General features: G+C 49.3%; 5 protein-coding genes across 5 annotated transcripts; 4 read left to right on the plus strand and 1 right to left on the minus strand.

Moving 5' to 3' along the window:
- Nucleotides 1-602: 602 nt before the first annotated feature.
- On the plus strand, nt 603-1,112 carry FPOAC1_013668 (uncharacterized protein; the record flags this gene model as incomplete). Its single annotated transcript, XM_044858009.1, has 1 exon — nt 603-1,112. One exon carries the CDS (start codon nt 603-605, stop codon nt 1,110-1,112), a length of 510 nt encoding a protein of 169 aa, XP_044700833.1.
- A 925-nt stretch (nt 1,113-2,037) lies between these two features.
- FPOAC1_013669 (uncharacterized protein) lies at nt 2,038-2,699 on the minus strand (the record flags this gene model as incomplete). Its single annotated transcript, XM_044858010.1, has 2 exons — nt 2,038-2,624; nt 2,690-2,699. The coding sequence occupies 2 exons, from the start codon at nt 2,697-2,699 to the stop codon at nt 2,038-2,040; spliced, it is 597 nt and encodes a 198-aa protein (XP_044700834.1).
- Nucleotides 2,700-3,681: 982 nt separating this feature from the next.
- FPOAC1_013670 (uncharacterized protein) lies at nt 3,682-5,593 on the plus strand (the record flags this gene model as incomplete). Its single annotated transcript, XM_044858011.1, has 3 exons — nt 3,682-3,799; nt 3,872-4,154; nt 4,375-5,593. The coding sequence occupies 3 exons, from the start codon at nt 3,682-3,684 to the stop codon at nt 5,591-5,593; spliced, it is 1,620 nt and encodes a 539-aa protein (XP_044700835.1).
- Nucleotides 5,594-6,378: 785 nt separating this feature from the next.
- FPOAC1_013671 (uncharacterized protein) lies at nt 6,379-6,816 on the plus strand (the record flags this gene model as incomplete). Its single annotated transcript, XM_044858012.1, has 1 exon — nt 6,379-6,816. One exon carries the CDS (start codon nt 6,379-6,381, stop codon nt 6,814-6,816), a length of 438 nt encoding a protein of 145 aa, XP_044700836.1.
- Nucleotides 6,817-8,275: 1,459 nt separating this feature from the next.
- Nucleotides 8,276-9,438, plus strand: FPOAC1_013672 (uncharacterized protein; the record flags this gene model as incomplete). The annotated part of the gene is made up of 2 exons (XM_044858013.1): nt 8,276-9,229; nt 9,424-9,438. 2 exons carry the CDS (start codon nt 8,276-8,278, stop codon nt 9,436-9,438), a joined length of 969 nt encoding a protein of 322 aa, XP_044700837.1.
- Between the last annotated feature and the right edge of the window lie 6,040 nt (nt 9,439-15,478).

The following is a 15,478-nucleotide window of genomic DNA, read 5'->3' on the forward strand; positions in this document are numbered from 1 at the left end:
CAGTATAGTTTTAGTTTCATACGAAGCAATATCCAGTTGCAGTCCAATTTTTTGACAAGATCGGCATCGATATGCACCTTATCTCCAAGTACCCCAAAGATGTTTGCAGTGTGAGAAATAGGCGGTTCAGTCCAGTCCAGACACCCTGGACTGGACCGCCTATGTAACAGGAAGCACTGGACTGGACCGCCCAGCAGTCCAAAGGGCTTGGACTGAACCGCCTGCCTTAACTGGACTGGTGCCAAGGTCGGACCAAAATTTGGTATGGCGATCAAGTTTCGGTGTTGTTGTGCCTAGTTATGCTTCAGCAGCCGCCTGCGCAGCCAGCCTGCCGTACGGCCAACTTTTTACTCTGCAATATCTGCTTTATAGATTTCGAAGGTATGTAGGCCGGTCAAATAATCATAATTTCCACCAAGCTCAACCAATCAGATTGCACTATTTACTCACCTAACAATATGGGCCTTAAATGGGCGGTCCAGGCGGTCCAATGACCCTGGACTGGACCACCTGGTCCAGCAATTTTTCCGGACTGGACTGGACTGAATAGGCGGTCCAGTCCAACAGCCCACTATGGACCGCCTATTTCCCACACTGACCATATGCCACCTTATTACGCTCACAGACGCGGGATTCCCACCACCGTTCCTCACGAATATCACGGGCATACAGTGCCCGATCAGCACGCCCATGTTCAACTTGTTCATCGAGCCACAGCCATACCGCGCCAGGCATACTACGTGACTGAGCAAGGGGACCCTGGCGTTGCTACAATGACAAGTTCTTTGCCTGCTCACTACCACTTATCTCAACAAGTGGAGCGACCTCCCATGGAGATGCCGTATTCGGCTGCAGGAATACCGACGTCGATTCAGAGCAGTCCCAGCACCTTCTCTGCCACTTCAGTCCCGAGCCCCATGGTTCAAGATGGCTTCTATGCGCACCAACCAGCAACCCAGCCAGCATATACAGCAGCGGAAACTCAACCAGCTATGGTTCAGTACCACCAACCGATTCAGAATCACATGGCACAGCCTCAGCAGCCGGTTGTATCGCAGCCACAGCATATGCCTGCCACACCGGAAGACTACTGTCGACCATCATGGCACTAAATGCCATATTACACACAATTATGAGCCTTTGTGTAGAGCTCATGGGAGACGTTGTCTACAGTTCGAAACGCAGCCGTTGCGTGTTTTGCCAGACCTGGTGCGATTTCAGGCTAGCAATATTCCCCATGCTCATTTTGTCAATTGCTATTACTATAGCATATGCGACTTAGGGACAAAGGCGTTACGGCGAGTCATTCTTACTATTAGGATTCTATAGCTTAGATTCTTCAAGCGGCAGCTCAGCATGCTTCAACAACCCCTACGTACTTGCGAGAACCAAAATACTGCATGTAATCATTGATCTCATCGTCCTCCGGTTACGTGCCAGTATAACCTGCTGATCGGCTCTAGGGCTGGGATTCGCAGCTCGTAGTTGCAAAATAATGATAGATTCCTGTTTGCTCTTATGATGTTCAGAAGCAGTCCTCTTACTCAAGCGGGTGTTTGAATCTCAAGCCTCACACGGATGGAAACCTGTAGCATAACCCATTTTGGGAGGACAACACGCACTATGTTGTTGATATAATGGCCAATGAGCCCCAAGACCATGTCAAAGGACTAGACTGGCCCAAGGGATGTGGCTGTAGAAGCTAAATCTCGGTACTACTGTGACAGGTTTACGCCGGTGTCGGCCGTCATTGGCATTCTCTACAGAGCTTTAGGAGAAACTAACGTCTACATAATATGTAGACATACCCCGGAAGTTAACAGCATAAACAAAGGTCTCGAACCCAACTAGTTAAATGTAAATACAGCAGTCAATATTTACTCTTTGTGTGTGTCGCTAACATAACCATCATGAGACTCAGATCTGTGCAGTCAAGCCCAGATCCTCTTCTACTAGATATAGCATATTGGTTCCCTCCGATTTGGCTCCTAACGGTCCCCACCATCTCTAAACAGCACACTTGCGTATCACAAGATTTCATACCCGACAAGGCTCGGTGGAGCGTGAGAACCTGTTTTCTCTTCTAATGTCGAGCCCATCTTCCCCGTCGTGTACTTGATCGAAATAAAGACCTTCAGCTTCATCGTCAACAAAACAGGACATGGCAATTAAGGTTTTGATCTTTCGCCTAGCCCATAAAGATAACATGATCAAAATGATGAGCAAGACGAGTATTTCTGAAGCGAATAAGATGACAAGCTCATTCGGGAAATTGTTGGTATACCATAGCAATACGCCGGCTATGGCTTCCAGCATGAAGACATCAAACAAGAACAGAGGTACCCAAGACATGATGAGGTCTGACCTCTCGTATCGACCGTTTACGGACCGGGACATGAATTGAAGGATGCCAATGATGACGGCGGTAGCGATGGCGGTAATGGCGGCACTGGTTAGTAGAGCCGCTGCCGCGAGCGCTGGGCCGCTCAGTCCGTCTGCTTGCGATAGACCAAACATTGTGAAGCCCAGTGATAGGACCGCTAGCGAAGCTACAAGAAGTAGAAAGCCGTTGTAGAAACGCACGACTAGGCCGATGATGGATGTCGGAGGGCCGAATTCTGTATCTACCGTAGGCATTAATCGTCGTACGTCATCCAGTCAAGCACTTAGACATCTTTGGAAGACTCACCTCTAAACATGTTCATTACCTATGTATTTAGGAATGGATCTGTTGATTCGTGTTCAGAGGCCGAGTTGCACTAGAAATTGGCGCTCATTCGTGGCGATATAATGCAGCTGATATATGTACACGACCATTCAAGGAGCTGATTGAGGTAATAGCGAGTGCGACTTGCTCCATATTTTTATTTGTTTGTCCCTTTGTTCCATCTTTTGTCCGTTTCTGTCCGTTCTCTTCCCCACTGTCTCACCCTCGCCGGACTTCCAGCCAAGAAAGGTCTACGGTGTGATCAGTCTGAGGACGGAATCGGCCCATCCATCTGACTTAAGCCCTGAGCAGCAGCAAGGGTCTGGGCAGCAGGCTTGTCCAACAACACGATGGTAAAGAGCAAGTCTCTGGCAACTTCCTTATCAAGGCAAGGAAGGGGCCACATCTTGATATAAAAAAACGCAAGGAAAAGATGACTGAGGAGCCAGTTTTTCGCCGTAGGCAAGTAACGAGCTAACGGTAAAACAGAGCGTAGAGTGTGCATCTTTGACCCTACCTAAGTATGATGCTTTCCATAACTGGTTCAGATTAACGTCGTTCAACGACGAACGTCTCAGCACACCGGTATATCCCATTCGATTTGCTTTGTCTCATGCCTACTCAGGGACGCCATCGTCCGGAACTACCGTCCAGAATAACGAATCATTTGAACCGGTCAGCACCTAAGGCACCGGTGAGCCCCGACAATAAGCTTCGGTAGCTCTTGGGCAACCCATTTCAGCCACTTGGTATCAAAGCCGTTTGTCGAGCTAACGGATAGCCACAGGATCATATCGGACACACGCATAAAACGGCTTGACTATCAACCCATATTTCTCTAGTCCACTACCTATCATATAAGAAAGTGCCTTCATTGTATGCTTGATGCCCTTTTCCCTTGTTATTTTGAAACCTAGCAGCCGTCCAAAAGACGTTTAGTAAACACCACATCACCGTCCAGGACTGACACCAATATGAAGAAAACACGCACGTCCGTTTCTTCGCAACCACCACCATCACCACCACCAGCAGCTCAAACTGGAATAGGGTTAGGAACCATCATTACCATCTACCTAACCTGCATTATCAATGGTGCGTTGTTTGATTTCAAAGTTTTGACAAGGGAATCCATTTCATTGACAATACTAACCAACATCGTATCAGGGTTCGACGTAAGCAACGTAGCCAACATCCAACCACAGCTTTACGAAGCTTTTGGTCATATCGAGCTTCTCCCCTGGATCGGGCTTTCTTACTCTCTTGCAAACTTTGCCACGCTGGCGTTTGCTCGTAAGATCATCGATTTCTTCAATATCCGTTACGTGTACATCGTCAGCATCGTCATCTTTTTCGTTGGTGCGACTCTAGCGGGTGTAGCGAAAAACATCTCCACGGTCATCGCTGGCCGAGCGATCATGGGGATTGGAGGTTCTATTTGTCAAAACTGGTGAGTATTGTCATGCTCCTCCCTCTCATTCCTTTCTTTCTTTCTTTCTTTCTTTCTTTCTTTCTTTCTTTCTTTCTTTCTTTCTTTCTTTCTTTCTTTCTTTCTTTCTCTCTTTCTTTTCCTTTTGTATTTTTCTTTTGTCTTTTTCTTTGGTTCTTTCTCGTTTTGTCGCTCCCCATTCTTTCAATATGATACATACTAATGTGACCGTTGATCGCAGTGCGATATCATACTTTGCCATGTATGCAACGGACAGTCAAAGTCCTCTCCTATACGGCATAATGAGCGGGCTATGGGCAATTGGTCTTGTTGTAGGCGGTCCGGTAGGTAGCGCGTTTGCGGAGGGCTCGACCACGTCTTGGAGGTGGGCTTTCTTCATCAATCTACCGTTCTTGGGCCTTGCCATCATCTGCGCTGTCATCTTTGTACCAAGCAGACCTGATTCTGATGGTCTTCCTCTACGAGATCGCCTTGCCGATACTGACATCCTTGGGATTGTCCTCCAAATTACTACAACTATCTTGTTCGCCATCGCCGCCACCTTTTCTGGCCCTGTATGGGAGTGGAACTCGGCACCCTGCATCGCCATCTGGACCGTCTTCGCCGTCGTTCTCGCGGCCTGGGGTTTTCAGCAACTTCGAAGTTACCAGACTCGACCTGGCTATCAAGTGATACCCATCACAGTCATGACACAGCGTCACATGCTCCCTCTTTGGGTCGCTTCGGGCTGCGCTGGTGCCACCTACGCCATCATGCTTTACTACATGCCGCTCTTTTATTCTTTCTCAAAGGGCCTGGGCGCACTACAGCAGACGGTGCGGCTATTGCCTTTCATTCTCACCTTCATCCTCACCGTGGTCATCATCGCTGCTTCCTTACCGAGAATGAAGCAGTACGGCGTAATCTACCTCGCCGGCGGTGCCATCACACTCTCATCGGCAACAGCCCTTGCGACTACGATCTCGCCGGGTGTTCCTGAGAGCAAGGTCATGGGCCTCACGGCTCTCGTGGCCGTGGGACTTGGCCTGCACTTCCAGCACAGCAATGCCATCTCCAACAGGATCAACAAGGATCTTCGAGACCGGGTCGAATGCGCTGCGCTGTTGAACATGAGCCTTATGGGGGGCATATCCATGGCGCTGATCATCGCAGGCGCTATCTACGAAAATCGTGGCATGTCCCTGTTGAAGTCCGCCCTCGGGTCTGCAGACTATCCTGAGGCAGACCTTCGCGAGGCGCTGGCGGGCGTTTCGCGTGGTACCTTGGCAGGGGGCGAAGCCCAGTTGATGGCTCATGGTGCGGAAGCAACGTGCAAAGCCATTTCGCTCCTTCTCTATATTGTCTCGTCTAGCGGTGCTCTCTGCTTCGCTTGCGGTGTACTTGCTGTATTTGACCATGTGTCAGTAAGCGGGTCTGAGCGGAAAAAGCCTGTCAAGTGAGCACGAGTCGACGGGTGTTGGTGAAAAGATAGAGTGCGGATAATACAACTACAGTAGTATCAACAGGATTTGAGCTTTTGACACGCAGAAGCTGTGAAAGGCTTCTGTTTCTGGACTTATTCCGTGGTGACGCACCTGTGTTCTTGAATTGAATCTAGCTCGTTATCATCATCAATGCTGACACCTAACCGCAACCGCGAACCATCCATCACGTCCCTGAAACTCCTGTCGCACATGCTTCCCTTGATATACCTTAGATCCGTGCTGGGGGTCATGTATAGCTTACCCAAAACAAGTAGGTGGAGATAGGACGGCAAGGTATGGTGCAGGATGTTTCAGCTGCACTCGACTACATAAAGACGTATCGTCGACTGTTACATAAAGCAGCATAAACTCGCTTGCCTTGTTATGATTTCCTACTTTCTATGTCACTTGTCATGTGCCGACTCTGTTGCTTGCAAGATATTTTTCACTACTTAAATGACTGTCTGCGCCTAGGGCAATCCAGCCCACCACACTTGTGCCGTTTCCAACCAGCTTCAAATCGCCATTCGACTATTCACACGACTGAATCACTATCATATCTATATCTCATTGGTTTCCTTTGAAATTCTTTAACTGTCACCACAAAACATCACCTACCGTCACGACCAAATCATGACTCAACCATTCGGGGTTACCATCCCAACTTCTTCTATGAAAACAGCTCTTCATGCCGAGAAATTGCAAAGAGCCTAGATTCTTTCCATAAAAGAGGAATGAAGCGTTCTGATACGTATCGTGATATGGTACACGCAGTCTTCCAACTAGGCGAAATGGACGTCTACGTCCGTGATCAACTCAAACATGGCTCACAACCAGTGATTTGGTTTTTTGACTCGAGGTCCAACACATATCTCATAAGAGTAGAGATATCTCGCAGAGCCTTCGAGGCCGTAGCCGGCAAGATACCGAAAGAGGAGCACCCGGACGTTACCACGAGATTGGCCATCAGTTCATTTATTGGGGTCATTCGCAAAGTTCTTCGATCCAGTACGTCAGAGATCCCTGTGGGGGCTACAGGACGCCATGAGACCGAAGACGACATGGACATTGCACTCAAACGTGAACCTAACGGTTTCAGCTTCCCAGATCCTGAAGCAGTGGATGTATTGAAGGCTTCGACCATAGACGTGATTAGCTGTATCTGTCAAGAGATTCGAGAACACTATGTACTTTTCTGATAGGATGGGAAGACTTCACGGGGGACAAGGTATCCATTTTGGGACAAGTGATTAGAAGCATCAAGCTATAGGAGCATATCATAGTATTGTTCCAAGTAATTCCATCTGCTTTCTTTCTCTTGACAAGCCTTCTTCCAATCGAACAAAGGCAGAGCACGCCGCGTGATTGCCATCCACTTTTCTCACCTGAACAACGCCTTCCAAAGCCTCTAAAGGATGAACTCGTGCGACACGCATGTGTTCAGGGTCATTCTGTACCTACTTTCTGCACTAAGTGAGGCTGCGAGGTTCGGCATTGCTAAACTACATGAGACGTTTAACATCGACTCGCCCTTGTCCCCTCTCAAAGGCAAAGCCTGTTACTTTTTCCACTTCTTAACTCAACGAACCCTTTTTTGGTAGCATGGCCTCGAAGGAGCTTATTGTACATACAACTGTCCAATCTGTGGGCAAAGGTGTCGAATGTCAAGACGTCTTTGGGTGTATGGCTTTCCTTGATACAACCTATTTTGGCGTGTAAAGCAAGTGCCAATGAAATACGTGCGTTACAATTTGTGGATATGAAGCAACAAATAGACCGATAGAGACTGCACTGCTTCGCAATTAGCTCAATAGGTTACACAGCGTCATATATGGACGCATATCGTCAGCCATCACCTAGTGCCATTTCCACGTTCACTGCATCAAATTCTTAGGACGTCCAGAAGCTCCCAGCCAGAAAGTACCACATAACTGACATTTCAATCTTGCTTTTCCCTTTCTCCATCAATCTTCAACCAATTGTAGATCCCTTCCAAAGATAGAAACGAGACTGCCGCCAGTTTTTCACACACGTCCGCTAACAGACTTGTCGATGGAAAGCAAGGATATAATTGAGGTTTCGCCCCCCCTCCACCATTACCCTGCAGTCGCTGCTGTAATGCGAAGCTGGGACGATCTTGCGATGAAATCTATTATCGCTGTTTCTTTGGTCGCTCTGGCTCACGCAAAGTGCGATTGGCCCAGTGACATAGGGGTATGGCATCCCAAGCCAAGCCAGACCTTCGGGATAGTCATAATGGACTTGGGAACAACAGAACAAGAGATCCAGCTGCTGAACCCAACGATAAGCATAGATAGAATCTATCCTGAGGTGCCATACAATGTTACGTACAGACCATCCCGATCTGGAAAGTGGACGGAGGGGTGTCCGCCCTCCCTTAGGATTCCAGAGACATCGGATCCATTGATACTAGATCCATCGAATGCCGGACAGGAAGTCCCGCTGTCTACATCGATCGCTGGTGCTACCGATATTGTTGGTGTTGACAATGACGATGAAAATGATGATGATAATGGCGGGGATGGTGGCGGCGCTGCTGACGAGCATCGCCTCCGGAATACCCATACCATTCGTAAGACGGTAGCAGCTAGAACCAGCACGACAACCACTTATGGCTCCGACCTATCATCTACATCGATGGTGAGTGATAGTCAATCTGCCGACGAGTCATACCCCTCTTTTGCAAAAAGCAGTGACATCGGTAACGAATCTGAGGGATATCCGACGACTGGGTCGGTAAGTGACACATCAGCCAGTGCAGCATTGAATCCCACGGCACCATCGTCAGAAGATGAAGAAACTAGCCTTTCTCATACCGAACGGCCCGGGCAAGTGGACGCATCAAACACTTCCGGGGCCACCCAATCGACAGGTGCGCCTGAAAAGACACCTACGGCAAGTCAAGACACAGAAGCCAAACCGCCAACAGCTTCGGAGGACGCGGTATCATCATATGCCAGTGTATTTGAAGAGCTTGCAGGGGCATCAAGCCTCCCAGATGTCTCGTCCACTGGCGCAGGATCTGCAACTACAGGTCCGGTGACAGAGAACGAACGAAGCCTGGAGTCTACACTCGCAGCCTCATCTGTTCCGTCGTCCATTACCGGTACGACCGAACTAGAAACTGCAACATCGCCAACATTGCCACAGGAAGGCGCATCCCATGATAACGAAACAGAGGAACCGAGCGGTGCCTCGTCCAATGAAGAACGCACCACTTTGCCCGAAGATCATTCAACCCAGGTACACTCAGCAGGAACTGAAGAAGTCCCGACTACATCCTTAACAGCAATTGCAGCAACAACGACGACTGCATCACAGGCACAGAAACCCACTGGGTCGACTACAGATTCGAGAAGCACTGATACCAGCAAAGATACCTCAGCAGAAACGCAATTTGCAAACACGGATACAGCGTCCGACCGGGCCGTTTCGTACACACATACGATCTCAACGACGACCAGTGCCGTCGCTCCATCCAGCGATGATTCAACGAAGCAAGTTAGTACGGGAGCCAAGAGCTCTCGGGAAGAGATAAAAACCACATTCACAACTTCCACTTCCACTGTGGATGAAGAAGCCACTAGTACGGTAAGTCCGTCCGTTGGGGATTCGATGCTCTCGACAGAGTGCTTCGACGGTGGAAAGCCGTTTGGCCTTGGATATTTGTTTGGCTTCGGACGCTCAATCGCTTTTGGAAATTTGTTTCCCCCCGACCCACGGTATGATGACATGATACAGGACATGACGAAGCACTTCTGTGGCAAGTCATCTATTGATAACAGAATGAAAGCGGGTGACGAATGCATCCAAGACTTTTGGCAAGATCGTACTTCCCAAGTTGGCTACCTATTCGAAATCTGTCCAAGGAATAATTTTCGATGGATAACTTTAGACCACGTAATTCTTCAAGCGCAAGACGAAAGCCAGCCTGGTCATCGCCCTGTTGCCGCTGGACCTTCTTCAAGAAGACAGTGTGGTTGAATGCCCTATATGCCGTCTGGCCAGAGACCTCATGCAGGTCTTTGAGTGGCCCATCAAAGTAGAGAGGCTTATTCGCAATCGGCGGGAGCTGGAAGAAGTAACTAACGAGGATGATGCTTATGCCGCCAAAGAATTCGGCTGCTCTGGCAGGAAAGACTTGGCGGAGGCGCTTGTCGATCCACGAAAGCTGACGCAGACCCAGCATACTTTTCTCATCGATCACAAGATACCTAACGTCCCGTAGCTTCTTCTGAATAGCATTAGCATCTGCTGGGGATAGCTCCGTAAAAGCCCTATCCACAGGTAGCCGGAGGAGAGAGTGTAATGTTGTCCCCATTATCTGGTTGATGGCAACACCCGTGGGTGCGGTTCTCCAGATTGGACTGGGCCAGTTACCAGCGAGTCTCTGAAGATGCGAAGACAGGACTTTGATCATGTAGGACTTGCCTGTCCCGCCACCACCGTCAACATGGAGTAGAACCTGCTCCTCGCTACCGCATTGGAAGTGTCCAATAAATGTATCGTATACTATCCGCTGCTCCGGGTTGAGCGTATCGCAGACCTCTAAAGGCATGTCTTCAACATCTATGTAGAGACAATTCTGCTCAATGCGCTGGCGCCAATAATCGCCTTGAACGATTTCTGGGTCAGCGTAGCGGCCGACGTGGGGTGTCCAATCGTATTGGATATCGATATCCCGTCTACCAAGAAGATCTATTGCCTCTTGGCTTGGTGGGCAGTCGGGAAGCTGGCGGGCAAGCTCAAGCCAGTCCTCCTCCAGCAGTGTGAGAAATAGGCGGTCCAGTCCAGTCCAGGGTGTCTGGACTGGACCGCCTGTGTATCTGGAAGTACTGGACTGGACCGCCTGCCATAATTGGACTGGCACCAAGAGTCGGACCAAAACTTGATACGGTGATGAAGTTCCGGTATTGTTGCATTGATACTAAGTCCACATCGCATTGAGCATCAATAAGTGCACTGGTCGAGAAAACTATGTACAGAAAAGGAGGCTCGGAAGACTTCATAGGGCGTAAGCGAGTGATGTCGATGGCAGTATTAATCATAGAGCTATCGTGGCTACTAGTTAAACTTAACTGGTCCTTGGCATTAAGCGCATCTATCGTGATCTCCAAATAATTATCTCGTCCTCATCCCACTGTCGGAGACACTGCATAGCTCCAATCGTAGCTGCTGATAATCGGTTCCTCTTCTTTGTCACCATGTCCCCCATCCTACTATACAACCGCTCGTTATCTGCCTCCGTTGGTGGGATGCCGTAAATGTCAAGTGCCATCCGCGCAAGCCGAGGCCAGCGGGGCCTGTTATACACCCAGAATGAAACCGGATCCCTCTGGTTCGCGAAGGAGGTGTCAACCGTGCCTTGGAACTCATCCATCTCGTCTAGCGGCGGCGGCGGTGGTTGGGCTGGCTTCTTACCAAGCTGTGCCATCGGCCCAAATAAATCCTCTTCAGAAGGAAGCTGAGTTGTATTGAGAATCTCGTCCAGGATATCATCCTCCGCTTCCGGATGAGGCTGCTCTGGAAGTGGCAGATCCCTGTACTGCCGCCAGAGGTCATGGAGTTGTTGTTCTGCCCTACAGATCCAGCCATCATCTACTCGGTCGGCCCATAGTTGCTTAATTTTAGTCAGCCGGAGTTGAGGGTGGAGGGCCACAGCGGCCACATAGACTTCAGTGTCGTCGATCTTCGTGTAATACTCGTTCAGCTTCTGCCATCCGAGCTGGATGTTCAGCTTAAGGTCCTCGTCCGGATCGTGCCTGTATTGCTCCATTAGGCGCTCCAGATGGTTCAAGAGAAACTCATAGCAAGGCAACACCTCCCACATAAGGCCGTTGCGGCCCTGCCGTGGATATCCTTCGAGTTTCTTTGTGACCAGCATCAACGGTTTTAATATCTCCATATACCTTGTGACCGTGACCCAGTCCTCAGTTGACATCTTATCTTCCACAATCAAGGGTTTGGCTGGAAACTTGATATGCTTATCTGCCTCTAGCCGTCTATTTTTCTGTGTAACCCGGTCAAGGCGTGTATTGTGAGCGCGCTCCTCCTTCTCGGAATAGGCGTCGATTGGGGCTCGATTGAGGACGGCCGTCTCGAAGGCATAGTAATGTGAGTTCCACCGAGTATCGTTCGGCCGTTTAAGCTCGGCAGGGGGTCGGCGGGGCTCATCGTCCAGAAGACAATTTTGGGACTCGATTTGTAGCGCTTTAAACTCTCTGGCGCGGCCGCCGCCAGCGTGTCTATCAGTAATCCACATAATGATGTTGCGGAGCTTACCTAGGGCACCCTTGCGCCGCCAAAGCTTGAGGTCGTCCTGGAGGGCGCGAGGAGCATCACCCTCGGCCTCGAAGGCCCTTAGATCTTTGCCATACATGATCTGCGTGGCCACGAGATTAACAATGTGGGCTGTACAGCGTAGCCGACGTTTGCTGGGATTGAAGCCAAACATTCGTCCAAGTGCGTCTACGCCTGTGTTGTTATTTCCGGCGTTATCCAGGACGAAGTAGCCCACGCGCTTCTCGAGGCCAAACTCCTTGATGATCTCCCCAACGCCGTCTGCAATAGCCTCGCCCGTGTGGCTCCCGTTGATTGACGGTATAGACAGGAGGATCTTCTTCTTCTTGCCAATGGGATCGAGGAAGTGTGCGAACACTCCATTGAGGCTAAGAAGATTGCCAGCAGTCCAGAGATCGAATGTAAAGTGGACGTGGCCTTCTACCTCCTGCAGCTGCTCTACAACAACAGCCTTGTAATGGTGAAAGTCTCGTTTAATCCAGCTCACAAGCGTATGAGCTGTTGGTAAGCACCCAACGGTGCCAATCTCGGCATATGCCTCCTGTAGAAGCTCATGGAATTGCGGAAGTTCTACTTGGCGGAAGGAGATATTTGCGTAGGCCATCCAGCGTAGTAAGGCCGTCTTGAATCGCTCAGGACTGAAGTCGGATATTCGCTGATTGACAAGAGCTTGCTCGATCGGCCCTGCTGTCGAGGTGTTGCCGTTGAAAGTAAGCCGCCGCTTCTTTTGAATAGGGCCGTTCGCATCCAAATTGTGTTTATCTCGGAGGTGACGTATCTGCGAGTGCGAGCCGCCAGCAATATTGTACATCGTGTTCCTGTTAGCCTTTCTCTGTATGCAAATCTTGCAAAGCCAGAAGATAACTTGGCTATTCATGTTTTGAATGCGATATCCATGTTCCCATGTCCAGGAGATGTGCTGTCGCTTGGAATGCGGTGCCATGGTATAGCCTTCGAGCTTACTCCAGTTAATACCTTTGTAGGCATCGTCGACATCATCGGTAGTGTCCTCATGCGTACCGTCAGGGCTTTGGGGATTTGCTCCTGACATACGAAAGAGGCTAGAAAGTTCCGTAGTGTTATTCGCATCTGTGGAAATAGCAGATGATTGGTCGTCGCTAATTAATGATGCCATGACCAAGTTTGGGTTGAGATTAAGTTACTCCACAGCAATGACATAAATGGCAACAGAAGGGCATTTAGTCACTTTAAATACCATCAAAGCCTTCTAGGCAACATAGAATATTGAGTCATAGCGATAGGCAGAAGTCGTTGGGGTGTAGAATAATTGATGGTGCCTAGCCAGGCTTCAGTAGCTGCCTGCGCAGTCAGGCCAACATTTTACGCTGCAACGGCTGCATTAAAGTACCGATATCGAAGGTATTTAACTTATGTACTGTACGTAGACTGGTCTAATTATCATATTTCCCACCAAGCTCAGTCAATCAGATTGCACTATTTACTCACTTGACAATATGGGCCTTAAATGGGCGGTCCAGTCGGTTCAATGGCCTTGGACTGGACTGGACTGAATAGGCGGTCCAGTCCAGGAGCCCATTATGGACCGCCTATTTCCCACACTGGTCAGTAGTTTATTATTGATGTTGTATTGAGAATGTCCCAAAACGGACTAAGTGCGGCACACGCCAGATGCACAGCCAGAGCGGATATTAACCCCGCTATGTGATAGGATCTGAATATTTCGGCGTCCGGGCTTCGAAGACGTGTACCATAATCGACTTACAGTTACTTAATTCTTATAAGGCACACAACGGATCATCCTCTTCATTTTAGCTGGCCCTGCATGGAGTCTAAATTCACTTGGGATCACTGGTACCCAGCTAAATGCTGTTAGTGAGTACGAAAGGCAGGGATCATACTTAGCGCCGTTAGTACAGGGGCGTGCGCCACGTTTAGTCCATTTTGGGCCGATCTCAAAAAAAAATCTATAATAAACTACTGACGCTGGACTCGCATCACCCTGTATGTTACGCCGAAGTCCAATAATCTTACTGAAGCGGGCTTTCTCAGTCATCCCCTCAACATTGGCGAGACATATCCAGGATCTGCACCAAAATGGGTTTACCGTGCTTAGCACCACTCTTCTCGTGCTTGCCACATCTTCTAAACAACAACGAGGGCACCAGCTGGACCGACCGGTGTAATTTGGCACAGAAACGGATGAAGGGCGCCTTCCGGCATAAGAACATCAGTTTGCAGTTGCTCAGGAGAAAACGCCAGTCACCTGCTGAGAGCCACGACACGAACAATATCGCATCAAGACAACACTTGAGTACGCTCTACACAACAAGATACGTACCAAGTTGCAGCACGAAGCGCAGAAGTAAAGATCATGTTTGCCATCACGTCGTCCCTGTTCCAGTGGCAATGCCACATTACACCGATCGCGCATGCTAAACTGACTTCTGTCAAATTTCGCCGCTCTCAACAGACGATCTGATTTTGGAAAGAGCTTTAGACGAGTGCAGAATTCCAAATGCAAGGATGTGCACCACTCAATTCAATCAACCGAATGGCCCGGTGGCGGTGAGTTGACCTGGTCAACTACTCTCTCCAGTGGCGTTGATCAATTATCCGTCAAATTGAGTTGAATGGACACTGGTTGAAGTCGTTGATCTCCAAGCTGAGCTATTTCACTCCCACTCTTCCATCCCCTTTTCTTCACATCCCACCTCCACCCATGATCCTTCTTCCGGCCATCACCACTACCATTCTCGGTAGGAAGTAATGACACGTCCAGGTCGTCAATCACCCCAGCCCGTAACCACGATCGCAGCACTTGACACATTCCTATAATGTCCGCGTCCAGCCGATTTCGTAGTGGCGTCACCATCCGCCCTGCCGCTGCAAACATCCTCTCGCACTCTGCTGACATCGGCTGGATCGTAAGGAAGTCCAGCGCCATTCGTGAAAGACGAGGATACCGACGTTTGCGCTCATGCCAGTATGATATTGCATCTCTAACATCGTTATCTCCATCCTCCCACGACGACTGCCATAATTCGAGCTCGTCAATATCTTCATTGATGTCGTCAGGCAAAGCCGCTTCCTCTTTCACGATGGTGTATCTCGGACGCGTTGGGACCACACGTAATCCGGGAAACAACGCCAGAGGTACTGATGCTCTACTTCTTCATGTGGTGTTTCCTCTCGCAGGCTGGGAGCTGGCGTCGCTAAAGAGGCCACTGCAAGTGTTGCGGAAGATAACACGTCAACGTCGTTCGTGGAGGGCGCTGTAGACTCCATTCCTTCTCATTCAGAGCGTCCAGCTGTAACACGGTCGCGGAAGAACGCGATCATGGAGCGCGTCGGCACTGATCTAATCGGGAAAAAACCCAAAGGTGGTGAACTAAACCATATTAAGGTTAGTGTGACGAGAAGGGTGGACCACAAAGACTCAAGATGCCAAAACCTCTTCAGGAATCACGAGTCCTATTACCAGCTACCCTAAATCCACCACCTTCAATCCATTCAATCAATGATAACTCAAAATGGATTGATGTTTATGTAATCCTTATT

This window comes from Fusarium poae (genome assembly GCF_019609905.1).
Source record: "Fusarium poae strain DAOMC 252244 chromosome Unknown contig_3, whole genome shotgun sequence".
Lineage (NCBI taxonomy): Eukaryota > Fungi > Ascomycota > Sordariomycetes > Hypocreales > Nectriaceae > Fusarium > Fusarium poae.